General features: G+C 49.0%; 1 protein-coding gene across 2 annotated transcripts in view; it reads right to left on the reverse strand.

The window, feature by feature from the left end:
* Window positions 1-5,020: 5,020 nt before the first annotated feature.
* The window catches only part of GRID2IP (Grid2 interacting protein), an 80,225-nt gene continuing 66,996 nt past the window's right edge, over window positions 5,021-18,249 (reverse strand). For both annotated transcript variants that reach the window (XM_065411798.1, XM_065411797.1), the window contains 9 exons: window positions 17,790-17,877; window positions 16,650-16,727; window positions 15,218-15,414; window positions 13,882-14,037; window positions 10,169-10,255; window positions 8,628-8,757; window positions 6,464-6,582; window positions 5,908-6,072; window positions 5,021-5,092 (listed from right to left, as the gene is read on the reverse strand). In XM_065411798.1, coding sequence (XP_065267870.1) covers window positions 5,021-5,092; window positions 5,908-6,072; window positions 6,464-6,582; window positions 8,628-8,757; window positions 10,169-10,255; window positions 13,882-14,037; window positions 15,218-15,414; window positions 16,650-16,727; window positions 17,790-17,877 — 1,092 coding nt within the window. The remainder of the gene's footprint in view (window positions 5,093-5,907; window positions 6,073-6,463; window positions 6,583-8,627; window positions 8,758-10,168; window positions 10,256-13,881; window positions 14,038-15,217; window positions 15,415-16,649; window positions 16,728-17,789; window positions 17,878-18,249) is intronic.

Here is an 18,249-nt window from a genome sequence, read left to right on the forward strand (position 1 = left end):
GGATATTAACTTCTCATCTGGATTCCAATCTGAATCTAGATTTGGCTTCTGTCTTAGGCATCATCTCTGACAGAAATATATTAAAATAAATAAACCACTAATGTCAAATAATACATGGATTAAAAATGTTAAAGAGGGACCTGAACTCTCCAAAGCACTGAGATGCTGCAGCAGGGGGTGCTATACAACCCTCTGAAATAGATACTATTGCTGGCCTCTGGCCAGGCAGGCCCCAAGCATTGCTGTGTATGCCGTTCTCAGCCAGAAGGTCCCACGGCACTACATGATGTCAGAGAACATGTTTGATTCAGAAATATCCCCCTGCTTCCAGTGCTATTCAAAACACTAGTATTAACCCATTCACGTACTTAGCCCAGGCAGGATCCACTTCCTGAGGCTGTGGGTTGAAGTCAGGATTTTAAAATCTTCCATTCTCTTAGGTTATGTTTTACTGGCCTTTTAGCTGGCATGGTCTCTGTTCCACTTTGACACTGTGGTGACCATCATCACCTGGGAGGATGAGAGCTCCTGGGATCCCCACTGCCTCCCACAGCGTGGCCTTGAAGAGTGGGAAAGCACTTCCCACCTGGGATAGATCTGACAAAGCTTCACAGGACTCTAGGGAACCCATCTCCTCCGTTTGTTTCACTTGTTCATTGACTGGCTAATTGAACCAGTGTTGCCAACTCTGGTATGCTACTGCAAGTCTCGCCGTATTTGATCTCTCTCTTAAAGCCCCTCAGCTGGACCCAGGAGACGGCAGGAGAATCTCAGCTTTCATTTTTATAAAAAGGTAAGTCCTCACCCTCCCAGTTGTGAAGAAAGGCTTGGAAATGTGACTGGAGTGAATCCCAAAGGCTCAGAAATCAGAAGACAAAGAAAAAGCTTGTGATTTTGTCCCCCGTCACATGATTTTGAGGGCCCTGACTCATAGTTAGCAATATTTTAATTGGATTTCCTGGGATTCAATATCTGTGATTTGATAGAATCGTGTCTGTAACCAGTGACAGGCAGATCCTCAAAAAGTTCAGACTTCAGCAGCCAGATCCTTCTGCCAGCTTCCAGACTCTGGCACCTACGCAGCTGAACCTAGGCTGATTTTCAGCCCTTCCAGGTTGGAGCTGGGCCAGAAAATGCTTTGAGTACAGTTATTTCCTCTGGGATTTCTCTTCAATTTCCTTCACAGCATCCACCGCCATGGTATCTGAGCCCCTATCTCAGTGCATGGGACCCCAGGAAGTGCAGGGACTCTGTATCCCTTTAAAGGTAGCTAGAGAAGAGGTTCAGGTTTGGTCCAGTTTTTGACACAGATGCTGGTCATCAGGTGTCATTTTATCCCAGCTACTCTGTCCACTGGGTCTCAACTGAATCAGACTCATCTCTGTTGTGACTCCACTGAGGCTATTCAATTTTTTCTAGAATTTCCTCTTTTGCTGCAGGAAACAGAGAAAACCTAACACATGCCAAGGTCTGAAATCGAATCTCAGCTTAGCTGGGGATGATTCTGTTCTTGTTGCAAGAGGGAGACAACATCCTAGAGCTGAGCCAGGCAGGGGAGGAGCCAGTGTCTGACACTGATCAGGAGACTGACTGCTTTGTGCCTCAGCCACTTCCTATTTCCTTACAAGAGGCGCAGGGCCGCAAAGCAGACCAGGCACAAACTGTTAATGATTAACTGCGCAGCGCTGCAGGGGCAGCTCTCAAATGATACTTTTTTTTCCTAGAGTGTTCAAGGTTATCACCAAAGAATCAACTGATCTCAAGAGCATGTGACTTAAGAGTTATGCTGAGGTACAAGAACCAATTTCAGCCTCTGTCAGATAACAGCTGCAGTGGTGGCTTTAGGTCAGCATATTCAATGGCACTCAGTAGCTCACCTCAGCTGCACGTGTTCTCATTCATTAAGGGCACTTTGGAAAGGGCTGCTCGGTATTTAACTGTGGTGAGTGGGCTCTTCTAGAAAGTGCCGCTGCCTCGGAATCGCCTGCTGGAATGCCGGAGGTGCGCGTGAGGCAGGCTGGGGCACCCGCTCAGCTGTCCGACTCGCGTTCTGGAGGAGCAGCTGTGCAGGGCTCAGAGAGTTAGGAAGGAGGTACATTTATTTTACATGTACGTGGCACTGAGGGCTTGCCCAGTGAATGGATTTTATCTGTGGTATTTTGTAAAACTCTTTCAAACTCAGTCTACCCTTTAGGCCTATGCTGAGGCCTCATTAAAGGCCTCATTGTCAGATTAAACCATTACATATATGCAAAGAGCAAAAAGCCACAGCGCCTACCAGCCACCGTGATGGGAAATCTGGGAAATCAATCACATGGTTTATTTCCTGCTAATGCAAATGAAGCAATTGCCACAGGAGAGAAATCCCTTAGGGAACGAGCTCCACCTGCTCCAATTGCCTTTGAGAGGACTGCAATTCTCTGGCTCATGCGCACACTAAATATTTACTGCTGAGCAATGTAAAATGGCAGCACTATTTTAAACCGAAACACTCCCCACCCTACTCTCTGACTATGGATCCACAGGAAGCCTCCTGCAGAGATAATTATGCAATTATCCCTTCTGTTCTACTGCTGCTATTGAGATGGTTAAACAAGTTAAACCTCTCCCTAACTGGGGCAATGATCTCTCAAAGGAATAAGAAGGGCCATATAAAATATTCAGTCTTAAGATGTGCAGTTATAAAAGCTGCCAACCACAGATATACACCCTCTTTATAAGGCTATTGTGGAAAACCGGGGTGTGTTATAGTTTTTACCTATAATGGACTCAAATGCAGTTGGGAGGCAGACGGCAGTAGCTTTATTTTGGGGACAGCACATAGGTTTTGGGTAGAGACTGAATTGTGACTATACACATAGTCCTGTTATCAAATAAAATAACCATATCTCAGAAGTTCTGGTTCTCTGAAAATTTTCACATAAAAATACCATCTGGAAACAAAGCGATTGGAGTTTTAGCTATTTTGTCAAGTTACAACAGGTAGCAAAGTCTATGTACAGCATTTTCATTAATGTCAGTTTCAAAATAACCTCAAATGGTTTAAATACATAATATGTGCTTAAAAAAAGATCAACTATACACAGTATGCAGCATCTGAAACACAGAATGGAGACAAATATGCATTGTCCTATCATAAATCAAGAAGAAAAAACACAGCTCTGATAATGCAATGCTTGGGCAGCTGATAATACAATGCTAGAAGCTACCTGGCACTTAAAGCTGTAAAAACTGAAAACACTTGTGGAAATATACATCACTTTCTACAGCGGGGAGTTTTAAAAAGTACTGAAAACAAAGGATTTGATGCACATAAGGTCTCCTGTAAATAATGCACCAGTTGGTGATGCTCTACTCTCCGCACAGGCTGTGAGAGGACCTCTTGCTCTGGCATCAAGTGAGGAGAAGCATTTGGATGAGAAATGTTACCTATGCTCCAGGTGTTGCTGGAGTGTTTCAAGGAGCAGGATGTTAGAGCACATCAGAGTTGAAAGGCAATGACTGCTTTTTGCACAAAATAATGCCCAACAACGTGAACGCACTGATGCTTCTTGCTGTAAGGATCTTAGCAAGCTGTATCACCTGGAGGCACATGCAGACCACAGAAGTCTAGTAGAGCATTAATCCCAGAAGGATATCTCAGATATAATTACATTTACCTACAGAATAATCAGAGGCTGCCAGAGCAATGGAGCATGGTGTGTACAGTTCTGCAGTTCACAGAATACACTTGGCATGAAGGATCGATTGAATCCTACATTATGTCAGATGTTACCACAGAACTACAGGCCCTCAGTAAATGATTGAAAGGTACAGCACATACTTGGTTTTCTGCTGGGCTCTCTGGCTAGCCTCAGAAGCTACACTGCAGGGCTTTAGCTGCTTGAAGGAATCCCACTGATTGCTAGACTTTCAGACTGCCAAGGGTTTTACACTTTCTACGGAGGCTTCAAGATGCTCAGTGAACTATGTCTCCTGGCAAGTCCATGTAGATCTGGTGAGGAAGATGTTAATTTTCTAGTAAACTGTCCAGACCCATCAGTCATTGCCACACACCTAAGCAAATATGACACAGCCAGGAAGGAATTTCAGGATTGTCCCACTGTATAAAGCAACTGGATGAAATCATATTGGATCCATGTTTGGGGACAAAGTGGATACACCATGCACAATTCTGGGAGGTAATCTCCTGACATTGTCACTGACCTTTCCCTGCTAGAGCCCAAACCCTGAAGCGCCCTGACTCAACCAGTGCGGGGTCAGTGGGAGTTCTGACTGGGTAAGAGCTGTGGAAATATTAAGTGCTGGCTGGTGGGTTCGAAAGCGCTGCAGGGACTCTGAGGAGGAATTCAGATTGACTCATCAGCGGTTCCTCCCAAGGTTCCCTGGAGAGCACTCCCCAGTGGCAGCTCCATCACCAATTCAAGGGGTTTGGCATGTGCTGCCTTCTGTGCCCAAGCAGCTCTTGCTCACTGGGTAGGGGGCAGGCCCTGGCCCTGCTCTCCCTCTGACTCCTTGGGAGCAGAGCCTGTGTCCCATAGTGGGAGAGTGCTGAGCCCTTGTTACGTGGGGAGAAGAAAACTCTTTGTGCACCCACAACAGAGTCCTGGGCAGGGATCCCAGGGTTTACTACTGCCGACATATACAGATTCTGAAAAATGTAAGGGGGTTTCTACATCCCGGTGTGTCTGCAAATCTGATTCAACAATACACTGGAAATCTAGGGCACTAAACGTAAGATCCTGTAGTTAGGACTAACACAGTGTTTGTCTTAACTCTGTAACCCTGTCTCCCCCCCCCCCCCACCCACACACACACACACATCCGTCCCAGGACCCATCCATGGTGCCTTGTCCCAGAAGTTATTCCTACAATGTCCAGATTACCACCAAACAAGCCCCTTTGCCTTGGTCCATGGTTCTGATTGGTGCTAACATGACAGCAGCATATTTACAACCAACAGGAACCAATTGCACTTTGTTGGCAATAAAGTGTTGCACCAAATGTCACCACAAGCCCATCACCAGGCGAGGGGCGAGGTCATCCTGGGACTGCGCTGGCTTTCGCAGGCCTGCACGTCACTGAGCGCCCGCTGCAGGGAGAGAAGGAAACAAAATGAGACGTGTCATCAGGCAAAGCCAGCTCTCCATGGACAAGGAGAATGCTTCCGACTGGCAGAAACACGCAGGATTGAGCTCTGCCCTCAAACTGCTCCATGCACATTCTACCCAAGTCAACGAGTGGTGAGCATGAGTGGCTGAGGGCAGTAAATCCGGTTGCAGGGATGGTGCCAAGCAGAGAGAGGATCAGGCCTATGCCCAACTTTCCTCTTCTACAGCAAGTTTAGTACAGGTGCAGGGGACTGCACTGAGCCTCTGAGACTGAAGTCCTCTCTTCTTCCACAGAACTAGTACAGCATGCGCTGTGCAAAGGCAGGTTTCCTGCGGGAGTGCTTCAGGACTGTCCTGGGAGGACTGTCTGCAAGGATACCTCTGTCTCTGCACCCTTTCCATCCTTAGCCTTCTGCTGGGCCCATTGGCAAGGGGTGCCAGTTAATGCCAGGTCTGTTGTGGAACTTGCTGTCCCTATGCTTAGACTCAAGCCCGGGATCAGTGCCCTTCACAACAGCCCATCAGATGGTAACAGCAATTGCTTCACTTTCCATCTGGTCAATATTCGGCCTGGTGACCTAGAGCTGAAAGGCTCTGAAGTATCAGCCAAGTCTCCTGAGCCAGCCAATTCCTGACTTGCTTTTCTTTAAAGATTTGGATTTTACTCACATTCAGAGCCAAATATTGAGTTAAAGCTAAACTAAGCCCCACTAGCAGGTGATGCAGCAAAATCCATCCCGGGCCTTTATGGTGAGACCCCACCCATGTCTGCTGGCTCCATAGCAATGCAACTCACCTCAAACTTGCTCATGAACTCAGCAAAAATGCCAAAAAAAGATTCAGATGTGGTCACTTTGGAGTCTTCCCCAAAAAAGGACAGCACTTTGCTGAATTCCTCCATGGCCTTATGCTGCAGGTCATCCAGAGATTTTGTAGTGGGATGGGCACTCTCCAGGAAAGACTGAGAGGAGTGGTTTAAGGGAAAACTACACCATATTGTGGCAAGATCCTGAACAGATGCTGTTTATAAAGGGGTGGGTTTTCATCTACAGCTGCAACGTGAGCACAGCAACTGTGGGCTGATAAATTAATTAAAAAGAAACCCACACACAAAAGGAGGAGAGACAGCAAGAGCCTTCTGCCCACAGGGGAGTGGCTTCCCCCATGATAACTCTGCAAAGGCATGAACACTGGCAGCTCCATTGGGAGCCCTCTCACCTCTGAGCCATAAGGGTGGAGTTCCATACCATGCTCTTCACCAAATGGTGCCTCCTTACTAGATGGCCAGAACGCTTAACAAACACCGGGATAAAGAAAGCAGATAGCGATGTTTGTGTTTTATGGAAGGATACATTCATCACAATAGCAAATTTGTCCTCCTCAGCAGCTGGCATGCTGTGGCAGGCAGTCTCTATTTCACTGATGGTGATGTGAAGGTCGTTGAGATCGGCTGTTAATGTTCTCTGATTCACTGAATAAGGAGGAGAGTTTAAAACAATGTCATTAAGATAGTTCTGAGTCGGTGCCAGCTGCTGCTAAACCGAGAGCAGGGAAAGTGAGATCCATAGGTCAAAAGCACACCAAGGGGCTTTACAATGTGGTCTACAGCTGCCCTCATCTTTAATGCAGAAGTTCTTCTTGTGGAGGTACATGTCCCAGCATGTGCTCCTCCCTCTTGACCTGAGTGACCAAGCTGCATTGCATTCTGGGTGAAGCCAGACCTCCAGGTGGGGACAGAGACATTCTTACTGACCTCTACCAGGTGAGTGAGCTACCCATTAGCCCAGAAAGAACTGGTGATTGTCAGGAGGAGACATGCAGAGAACACTGGAGAGAAACTGGGTCTTGCCAAGTGCAAGAGGCCTGGGGGATTCAATGGCAGAGGAGGAAGGGTAGTTATGGATCAATGAGTACTTTGATGTGGGAGGGGAATTTAGTGAGTTTAGCCACAAAATGAATGGATGGAAGGAAGGATATTGACTGTTAAGTGGGGGAGGGAGGAGCAGGAGCTGGGGAGAAAGAATTAGTAATAAAGGCAGAGAATTATTTTAAGAAAAGCTAGGTCAAGTAAGAGCGTTGGGCAGGAATATTACAGGTGCAAACAGGCTAAGAGGAGAAAATTAAAACCTAGGGGCCTGAATCTCCTGTCTCTTACACTACAACAGTTTTATGCAAGTGCAACTCCACTTACTTTGACTGAGTTACTTCCAAATATCAGGGAGAGAGAAGAGACTTAGGCCCCATGTATGATATTCAGCATGTACATACTGTATGTTGGGCCACCACTGACACATGCACATGACAAGCCAAAGGACCATGAGACCTTTCAATTATAACTCAGCAACACCTGATGCTCCCACTTGTGTGATGTCTGCAGTTAGAATGTGAACTTGGAGCAGGGCGTGGGGCGGCTCTGCGTGTCGCTAAGGCACACAGCACAGAAACATTCTAAACAATCAAACGCTGGGGTCTGTAATCATCACAGCCACCTTTGTCACACCTGCACACTCAGGAGGACGGGGCCTGCAGATCAGGTGTGGCTGTCAGGTCCCCAGCTTGGCTGTGATATGGCCCACAAGAGGCCTGTGTTTGAGATGCTTGTGAGCTCAGTACTGCTGCACCGGAGTTGTTCAGACATCTGGTCCTGACAGCGTGATGCCGATGAGCCATGAGAATGAACCAACCCAGCTGATGTCTGTGAATATTCAATATAACAACTGGGGCCTCAGCTTCGCTGCTAAAAAGGTATATTTTTCACCGCAGGGTAACACACACATGAACAATCCTGAGGTAAGAACCTGTCCAAGGCACTTTGGTTTTACCATGAAGTACATTAGGCCAGGTCAGCACTAAAGGGTCTGGCTTAAAACCAGCAAAACCAAAGAAGATGCAAGGTCAATCACAACTACCACTGTATGGAACGTCTCCTTTGGGGTCTAGCGAATGCTGCATTGCCCAGTGGGCCAGAGTCTGGGCTGAGTTCAAATACACCCCCTAGAGTTGGAACACTTCCCCCAAGGCATCTGAACTCAAGAGCCTCCTGAGGCTGCTACGCTGCGCTGGAAATCTCACAAGAGCAGGCTCCCTTCTGAGATCTCCAATACTTCCACGAGGCCAGAAACACCAGGGGCAGAACCTTCCTTATGGTATTATGGTATTTCTCCTCCACTGCTCACCAGGACGTGGACGGGCCGAAGCGCAGCATAAGGAGTAGCTAGTATTAAAATGGGAACCAAATGTTTTCAAAACACAAGAATGGACCCATCTCTAAAGGGAACCTAACTAAAACCCCAGATCCAGATACCTCCGTGCTTTATGGCTCCAGCCCATCGCTAGTTCTTATTTATCCAGGCTTCTTCCCCTGTCTCTATTTGTGTCAAACTACTGCAGTTCATATGCTATGCCTAATGGTGGCATGGAACCAAGAGGGGGGCGCAGAGAGGCAAGGGGCAGGGGAGTCCTTCATTGGCCCTGTATCAGGACAGGTTTCTCTGAGGATGCTCCTTGTTTATTTACCTTTGGCAGCGAGCGGCACTGTAGGAAGGTCCTTGGCAAAACCCAGAAGTTCTGGGAAATGTTGGCTAAGCGATTTGGCAAGAATGTGCAGGAAAGTGGATTTCCCATCAACGGTCTTGGTTGTGTTCAGCTAGAACAAAGCAAAACAGGTAAGGAGATTCCTATACACAGGAGGGTGGGTTTTTCACTGACCATTCAGCCTACATGTGCAGTTTCCAAAATACTGCCAGAAACATTCACGCGCCCCTGCTGGGATCAGTCTGCACTCACGTTCACAGGAGCTCCCACCAGCAGCAGCGGCACGTTACGGATTAATGTTTAAAAGTGGTGTTTAATGTTTACACAGTATGTTAAATCCAGACTAGTGAAATGGAGAAACTAGATGAAAAGTTTCTCCACGTTGGGGGCAACGTTCCCTCTAATTTTTCCCACCCATGTGCAGATTGAATTTGGAGTCCAATATGGAGGTGATGTGTGACACATCAGCTTCATATAGGTGCATAGAACAAAAGTCATGTGGTGTGGGTAGGGCTGAGGGGTTCAGAATGTGGGAGGAGGCTCAGGGCTGGGACAGAGGGTTGGGGTGCAGGGGTGTGAGGGTGCCGCCTGGGGGTGCAGGCTCTGGGGTGGGGCCAGGGATGAGGGACTCAGGGCTGGGGCAGAGGCTTGGGGTGCAGGGGTGGGGAGGAGGGCTCCGACTGGGGGTGCGGGCTCTGGAGTGGGGCCAGGCACCAGGGGTTTGGGATGCAGGAGGGTGCTCTGGGGCTATGGCAGGGAGAGAGGACTCCCCCCAGCTATCTCTCCCTGCAGCAGCACCTGCGCTGGGGGAGAGAGGCGCCTCTCCCCGCTGCAGCAGCTCTGAGGCTGGGGCTGCAGGATAGGTGCCCCCTCCCCTGGCCCCAGCAGGTCCAGGCCACGGCATAGTTGGGGCCGGGGGGCCGCCCAGCATAGTTGGGGGCCAGGCTAGGTTTGGGCCGGGGGAGGGGCACTCCTCCCCTGGCAGGTCCCCGGGCAGGTTCCCTGAACACCTGCATGGTGATAAATAGGATGCTGCTCAGCTTGCAGGGAATTTAGGTTGGGGACCCTGTGAGTCTACCTCTGCCCCTGAAGCATTCTCTCTTTATGCCCCCTATGTCACCAGCACACCTGAGCTGCATGAGGGCCCAGACAGACACTCAGATACTACAGTGATGGTTGCAGTATAAGAACCTATACAGAGAAGCAGGCCTTCTCCCAGGAGACGTCCAGGGTGCCACCACAGCACCATTATTAGCTCCTGCCAACCTAGGAACCGAGTGTGAGTCTGAGACCCCCACAGGGAAGTGCACTGTGTCACTACTGGCCCAGCCCTGCTTTCTAACCCCTGCCTTGGTATCCCCACCCTGCCACTGACCTGCTCCCTTCAAGGGGCCCTGAAATGGCCACTGCACTCAAAAGCTGTCTTTGGAAATACATCCAGTACCCTGGTCCCTTCCTGAGCTCTCAGAATTCATCAGCATGAGAACAGCATGTGCAATGAGGACTGTTCCCATTCGCCTTACCTCGGTGAGGAAGTTGATTTTAAAGCCTGTCGTTTTATTGGTCTTGGGCTGCCCGTTGTTCAAATAGTTCCCCATTGCCAGCACAAACTGCAAAGAGAACCTCCCATGAGTGATCAGTCCCCGAACCCTGCCCTGCTACTCGCCCTCCCTCCCACTGGGCCTCATGCTGGGCTGGAGCGGACACATCAGGAGCCCAGCAGGGAAGCTAGTTTTGGTGCAGCACCTGGATCACGGATAGAGAACACCCCGTGGGAGAAGCTGAGAAAACAAGCTTATTTCTGTGCACGCTGGGGAAGTGATGAAGGGAAACTGCAGTGATTCGTTACAAGGCATTAGACGGACGAATAAATGTTAAGGGCAAAATTCTGCCTGCTCTTTGGTGAATGCACAGTCAGTCTCTTCTTCTAACCTGCACAGGAGCCCGGCACAGTCCAGGCAGAGCACTCCCTTGAGCTCTAGGCTCCGGGGCTACCAACAGGCCAGCAGCATCCCAGCCCCACGGGGATGTGGTCAGTAAGCTGGCGTGTGGCAGGAGGTGCTGGGAGGAATGTGTGCTGCTCCTTTCAAAGACAAGTATAAGATGCACTACACCGCAGGCTCAGCACCACCAATGTTCTCCATCAGCTCTGGAAACTCTTCCAACCCCACTTCTTTTCCTTCCCTAATGAGGGCTACAAAACATACCACGTTGGCCATCTCCAGCATTAGCTACCTCTGAGTAATGACTGTACAATCATTTCAATCAAACGGTCTCCAGATATCTAAAAGATGATTATACAGAGGATGGTGATCAATTGTTCTCCATGTCAGGCTGGATATTAGGAAAAAATGTCTAACCCTAAGGATAGTTAAGCACTAGAACAGGGTGCCTCGGGAGGTCGTGGAATCCCTGTCATTGGAGGTTTTAAGAACAGGCTAGACAAATACCTGTCAGGGATGGTTTAGTCCTGCCTCAGCACAGGAGGAATGGACTAGATGATCTCTCAAGGTCCTTTCCAGCCAGATATTTCTCTGATTCTATGAATCAGGACATATGGCAAAAGGGTCATTTCCCCCCCCCACATACATAACTCAGCTGAACTAATTCTGAGGCCGTGTCAGCTGTGGGCTGAGACAAAGCATGGAAAATGTTAGCCTAAAAAGCAATAGGGAGAGAAAGTTCTGAGTAACTGGGAAGGGAGGAAGGTGGGGAGGTAGAATGGAAACTGGAACATACCATTAACTACAGTGGCTGCTTCAAGCACATGCTATCATATTTATTAAAAATGAGTTCTCCATGCAGTTTGTGGGAATACCCATCACTGCGTTAGTGGGTCTGTAAGAGCAAATAGTCTCTCTCTCAGCAAAAGCTGCCACTGGAGTTCCCAGCAGGTGTTCCAGTCTGATGGTCTAGAGACCAAGACAGGGAATGCAGTTCCCATGTGAATGTACAGGAACTCAGGAGACTTTCAAAGCCATTTGGGGGTCTATTATTTGCACGTTTGGTTACTGACTTGGAGGGGGCTTGCGCAGTCAGAGAGCTCAGTGGGACTTACAGACAGAGGATTGTCCTGCAGGATCTGCAATCCCGCCTGAAGTTCAAATGGGAACTAATGGCCTGATCCATCGCATCTCACTGGCCAGGAGGCAGCTTCTTGCGTGATAGTTAATGATGTATTTGGCCCCTATCTCTGTGCAGGCACGTGTGCGTGACAGATTGACTTTGGCTTGCAACTCGAGGTAGTAAACAGAATCTCCTTTATCTTCTGCAGCAGTCTCCCTTTCAGGATCAGTGCGCTTATGTTTTGAGTATGTAGGCCCTGCCCTGGGATCTGTAAGCCTGTTGTATAGGGAACTCTCCTGTTGATCCAATAGCAAAATGCCCATGCTCTTTGCCGCAGAAGGCCAAAGGGCTTGGACGCCTCTCTTTGCTTACACATGGAGATCTTTGAGGAGTGAATTCTTGACATGTAACCCTTTCACCAGAGCCAGGCTTTCCCTCCTTTCTGTCCCTCTGACCCTTCACAGTGAGGCTGGGCAGTTTTGGAAATAGGCTAGGACCCCCAGGGCTGAGCCTTCAATAAAGTGCTCTCAGTGCCTTTCATTAGAAAAGGCCCCTCACAGTCACTGGAAGATGATTCAAGACCTGTCATGACAAGAAGACAGAGGAGCTAAAGGAAAGTGGGGGATCCCCTTGCAGGGCCGGCTCCAGGCACCAGCCTGGCAAGCAGGTGCTTGGGGCGGCCATTCCGGAGAGGGGCGGCACGTCCAGCTATTCGGCGGCAATTCGGCGGATGGTCCCTCACTCCCGCTCGGAGCGAAGGACCTTCCGCCGAATTGCCGCCGCAGATCGCGATCGCAGCTTTTTTTTTTATTATTTTATTTATTTATTTTTTTGCGCCGCTTGGGGCAGCAAAAACCCTGGAGCCGGCCCTGTCCCTTTGTCATGAGTGCTAGAGCCCACCACTGGAGCTGTGTGAATTTCTCATATCTACAAGTTAATCGGTAGCCAGCTACTGGCTCCAGACGGCTAACTAGGTGTGATTTGGGTTGCTGCGAAAAGGTCATTAAGAGGATTAAACATTCATTTGGAAATGTCCTTTGTCACATCGTGTTCTGTTTGTTTTACCAGTTTCTTCTAAAGCATGAAACTGATAGCAAGAGGCAAATCTACAAGCCCCCCCGCTCAGTGGATCGGTCAGGAAGGCAGGGGTAGGCTGCTGCAGTCCAGGGCCAAGCTACACAGCAAGGGAAGAAGGATTTTTTCCATCTGGCAAAAAATCTTTGGCTAGCTAGGACTTCGCATTTGTCACTGTGCTGCACACCACGGCCCCTCAGATGTTCATAGCCACTGCTAGGTTAGAGCCCACATCCTCCTGCTCCAGAGGCCCAGGCCCTGGCCACTTGAGCTAAAGGAGAATCTCTTAGGCTCTGTAAGCCCACATACAGCCAACCATTCTGCTGCAGAGTTAACATGCAGCCAGCTGTCAATTCTACCGGAGCCCAGGGTTGGTCCTTGATGGAATAAACCAATAGCCTGGATTGGATCAGCCTGTGCACTAACTCTCTCCCCACCCTTACACTGTACATGCATTCCAGAGGAGGGCGGCAATGGGATCCTCTGAAGCCCAAAATGCTGCCGTAGAACCAGGAGGCCCAACACATGGATGCAATATGTGGCCTCCCATCTCCAGGGCACAGAATGGAGAAACAGAGTGATAAGAAATAACTGCATGAGTTCAATGAAGCTTAAAAAGAAATCGACCTGCTCCTCATAACTCCTCTGCACTTCTCCTGATAGAAGGGCCAGCATTACATACTAGCAAAACGAAGCCTGCTGCTGCTTGGGGCTTTGCTCTTTCATGGTCCGTGCAAGCTCTGCAACTCATGGGTCAGACCTATCTCCTCAGCAGGGAAACAACCCACTGGCAGCTCTCCCCTCTGGGCCTTAAAAAACATGAGGGTGGCCCTACCTTAAAGGAACTTCTGGACAGCTCAGTAGCTACAGCCACTGCCTCACCTACTGTGGCAAGTGGAAGGCCTTAGAGAGTGTACAATTTCCACCTGTCTTGTGATGCCCCAGCAGGCTAAAGCAACACCAGCACCGATCCAAGGATGCTGATGGGCTGGAGGGAGCCCTCAACAAGCTGGTACAGACTGTGCCTGCTTCGCTGGGTGGCGGACGCTGCATGCCCCCAAATGGCTATTACTGGCAATGAGGTTTGTTCTCTGACCTCTAAGATCTTAGCCAGTTTCTTGCTGCTTTTCAGCTCCAGGGAAGCCTTGCAGATACACTCATAGCTGGCTTTGATCTCCTCTGCCTTCTCCTGCAGGGTGGTCTTACAGTAAAGGCTGCGTAGCCGGGTTTTATATTCTGGTACTGATAACATCTGAGAAAAAAGGGAGCAACAAATTACTGGGGTCACCGTTGATTAACTCCCTTCCCTCCCACTTAACATGCAGTGTTCCCCCTAATGCAGAATTTCCCTCTACTGTGAAACAGCGCTTGCCTGCCCTCTCCCAGGTATCACCGGGTGGCAACTGTGGGTAGCTGCTGATGTTTTTAATCAGCAATAGCTTTCAGCTCACTGCCACAGGCTGGGTTCAATGCCAGTATCCACCAGAGAGTCTATCACTAGGAAGAAACTCACAGCTGGGCAAAATTGCACAATCAAAGCTCAAGCTCAGTTGTTTGGTAGCACTGATTCCCATCCATTTACATGGCAAGGGAGATTCGGGAGACCCAAGTGGCAGAGCCTGAGGTCAAAACGCTTTACTTTGGTACCTGAATGCAGAGCAGTTCACAATGCCTGGCCACATACTTATATGTCATCAGCGAAACCAAAACTCAAGAGCAGATCTGGCTATTCCACTGAACACACACCTGCCCCCACCCCAATAGTGCTGTGCATCCAACACTAACAAGCAGATCACAGAATTCTGAAAATCCTTTCCTCTCGGCATGGTGTTCCTGGGCTGTAAGCTTGAAAGCCGGTCAGAACATTGCATTATTTCCCGAAAAAAGGAGCCAGCTCTATGAAACCTACTAACCATTAAGAGGAAATGCAACCCTGGATTCTGGAACTTCCTCCCTGACTCACTTCCACCCTCCCCTCATTAAACCAGTTTTTTTAAACACCCTCCTGCCAAGAATCCTATGAGCCCTGAGTCTTGTCTCAAAAAAAAACACTGGCAAATTAGACCAGAGAAAAGCTACAATTAAAAGCAAGTCCAGCTAATAATCTCAGAGGAGCCAAGATGTGAGCTAATCCTCCCTGCTCAACCACGTGGATTCCCAGGTGCTCCACCTCCCTCCCTGGGTCTGCATAATGTGGGTTTAGGCTGTAGGCTCTACAGGGCTGAGACCCATGAGTGTAAAGGGCCCAGCACATTCTTGGTGCTACACAGTTTTATAACACCTGTAGCTGTTTGATTTGATGCAGGTTAGTCTATGAAACAACGTGCAATTATTCTCCTACAGCTGGCTGAACTGGCTGGATTTCCAGCAGGACCATCCCAATGACACTGCAGCGCCCATGCCTTCCCCATGCCCAACCACATGGCAGCTACCTGCAGGACGAACTGGTCTGGCTCACTCAGCTTGCTGGGATTGTCCTGGTAGTTCTGGTACTGCTGGACCTCCTCTGCGTCAGGCGCGTACAGCAGGAGCTGCTTGATGTGAGAGGACTCCAGGCGGTCGCTCTCCATTGTCATGAGCATTTGGCGCAGCTCGATGTGCGAGAGCTTGAGGTGGGCTATCAGGATGGCTGGGGAGGAGGAGGAAGGGCATCAGCTGGGGCACAGGGAGGAAGCAGACTCCAGAGGCTGGTTACATTCTATGTGAATATTAGTGTCAGGGTGGACACCCCGAAGAGAAACTCCATAGGGGCAGGAGGGCAGCCTCTTGGCCTCTCTGCTGAGACTGTTGGCAAGAGAGTCACCTGAGGAGCTGTTTTTTGTGATGTGGACACCTGCCCAACAGGAACTGGGCCGGGACAGTTCTGTCTTCTCACCCGAGCCACCAAACCACCATTAGATGGTGAGAACTTTCAGTCACTACCCAGCTGGGCTGGATCGGAAGATGTGATCCAGAGGTAGGAGACTCCATTCCCATTCCCGCCCCCTTTATCCAAAGTGCTCATTTACAAATATCCGAGTGGAAGCAATGCAGGGGATTAGCCTGAGTGACAGAGCAGAAGCCTTCATGCATGTCAGGGTCTAGTCTCCCCATGGGGCTCCCCTAGGATTAATGGGATTCAGGTGCATGATAAAGTCAGATACCTAATGGTAACATTCTGCCTTGTCCTATGCAGTGCACAGGGGATGGAGGACACCTCACAGCATTCCCATGCAGGAGCCAGGCAGAATGGTGACCTGTCGCTCTACTGAATGCTAGGCAGCAGGGCCAAGCTAAGTGTCCACTTGCATTCCTTGGATTCAAGGGGGAGTGGCCAAGTTGTCTGGAGTCACAGTCCAGCCCTCCCTCTTCCCCCCTCCCCCATCTATGTGCCTGCTGGTGCCTCATCCAGAGGCAGGCTCTGGGGCAATGCACACCGATCCGTACTGGAGAAGTTGTAAAGATCAGCCGAGTGTGCTGCCCTCAGGTGCTTCTGGTCATGTTCTGCAGCGTCCTCTGCTTTGCACCTCCTCCCCGCCTGCCACTCTCCACAATGCAGGGAGTAAAGCCTCATTCCTGGGGCTGCCCCATTATCTGGTGCGCTATCCACACCACTCCACGCCAGTGAGTCACAGCCCATCTTTATAGTTCTCCTTCAAGCCTTCCTCTCGGTAGCTTAAGGCTGACTCTCTCTGTTAGCCTACAAAGGACACTGTATTGCAGTGGTCTCTACTGTCCTGTACTGACCACTGCACCCAGCCAAGCTGGGATGTACCTATTTATCTTTGCTCTCTTTTTACCTTTCCAGTTCTCTATACTGCCAGGTACTGCCGTTCCATCTCAGGACCTGTTTAGGGTTTTGCTTCCACTCTGACATTTACTTACATGTGTTGTAGGCCTTTTTGTGAGACAAAATTTCAACGACGTCTTTCTTTTTAAAGGATTCAGGCAACAGAGTTGGCTCTGGAAGAGAAACTGAAAGATTTAATCAGATGTAAGGACGGGCTCAGTTGACTCCAGCACCGAGGAAACTGGGCTGAAAACAGTGAGATAATGAATGAGAGTGAGGAGACATGATGCTTTGGGCACAGGAATGGCTCCGGGAATCCTTGAATTCTGTAATTCAAAGATCTCCTGAATGGAAGACTCACGCTGAGCTGAAAAAGGTAAAACAAGAGGTGAGAGACACAGAAAAATCCCAGATTGCTCCAGAAACTTAACTGGGTGAGTTAGTACCACCTCACCCTGCCAAAAAGCCTCGCAGACTAGCACCCTCGAATGACCCTCCAAAACCACTATGTTCCCATATCAGATTTATTACCTGAGCACAGAAATCCCACTCCGGTTTTATTCTTCTCAATTCAAGTGAGTCACAGACTGACTGCCTTTCTAATGGTTAGTCATCACTTCCTCCCACACCCAGGAGAGCAATCGGAAGTTACCCATCCACCTTCCCCCAGGAGACAGACAGGTTATCACATCCCCATGCCCCACAAGAGACAGACCTGACCTTATCCCCCTCCTCCCCCACACTCTTTCAGCTATGGAACTGATTTTCATTCATTAAAGGTTGCTCTGCTAGGAAGGCAGACCAGGACTCCTGAGCTCATGCTTAGAGCTCCACCTGGAGTTCTTTCTAGCCCATTCAGTGCTGTTAGGGCGGGGAGCCGAGATACAGCTGCATGAGAACCAGTAAGTGAAACTGAACATATAAAGTGAAACTGTCCAGCTGAGTTTCACAGCCCCACTTGACTGAAATGCAGACAATAAACAAACAGCATCACTGGAGAAAATTAAGGGAGATTTTAAAATAATCTCCACTTTAATAATCTGAGATGTTATTTAGTATCGTGTGGAAGAATTATTGGTAGACCACTATATATGACTTCTGTGATGACAGTGTCCCTGGAAATAGGCATTATCTCATTGATTACTTAGTTCTTTCACCATAAAGTGTTCCCTATCTGTTCTGTGTCAGCTCTGGGTTCTAGTGGCAGCATGGCTGTTCATAAGTGGTTTACTTACTTGCAGGCTTATGAGTTCCAAAATGAAGCTCCAGGTCGAGGTATTTGACCATATCACTCAGTTTGTCATAATCTGAGTCTTCTCCAAGCTGCAGGAGGAGGAATATAGTCAGTAAGACCCTGTCCCAGGAGGAGATCTCCATGCTGCACATCCCCATTCTGTGCTGCATTCCCACCCGAAAGGCCCTAAACTATGCAGCCCCAGAATACCTAGAGGCAGGTGCATTTTTGTGGCATTTTCCTTATAACTGGGGTTTGCCCACTACAAAGCCACTGCAGACACTGGAGTCTATGTGGTCATGAATTTCTCTCTTAAAATGTCCTGGAACGGAGGTATTTTTTATATCAGAGTCTGACTACATCCCATGGGATCATTCTCTGTTCAGAAGAAAGAAAGGAACCTGGTGATTCTATCCTCCAGCATTGCTGCTAGCAGATAGTCCCATTGGAGTTAACTTAGA

The sequence above is a fragment of the Emys orbicularis genome, chromosome 10, assembly GCF_028017835.1.
Source record: "Emys orbicularis isolate rEmyOrb1 chromosome 10, rEmyOrb1.hap1, whole genome shotgun sequence".
In the NCBI taxonomy this organism is placed as follows: Eukaryota; Metazoa; Chordata; order Testudines; family Emydidae; genus Emys; species Emys orbicularis.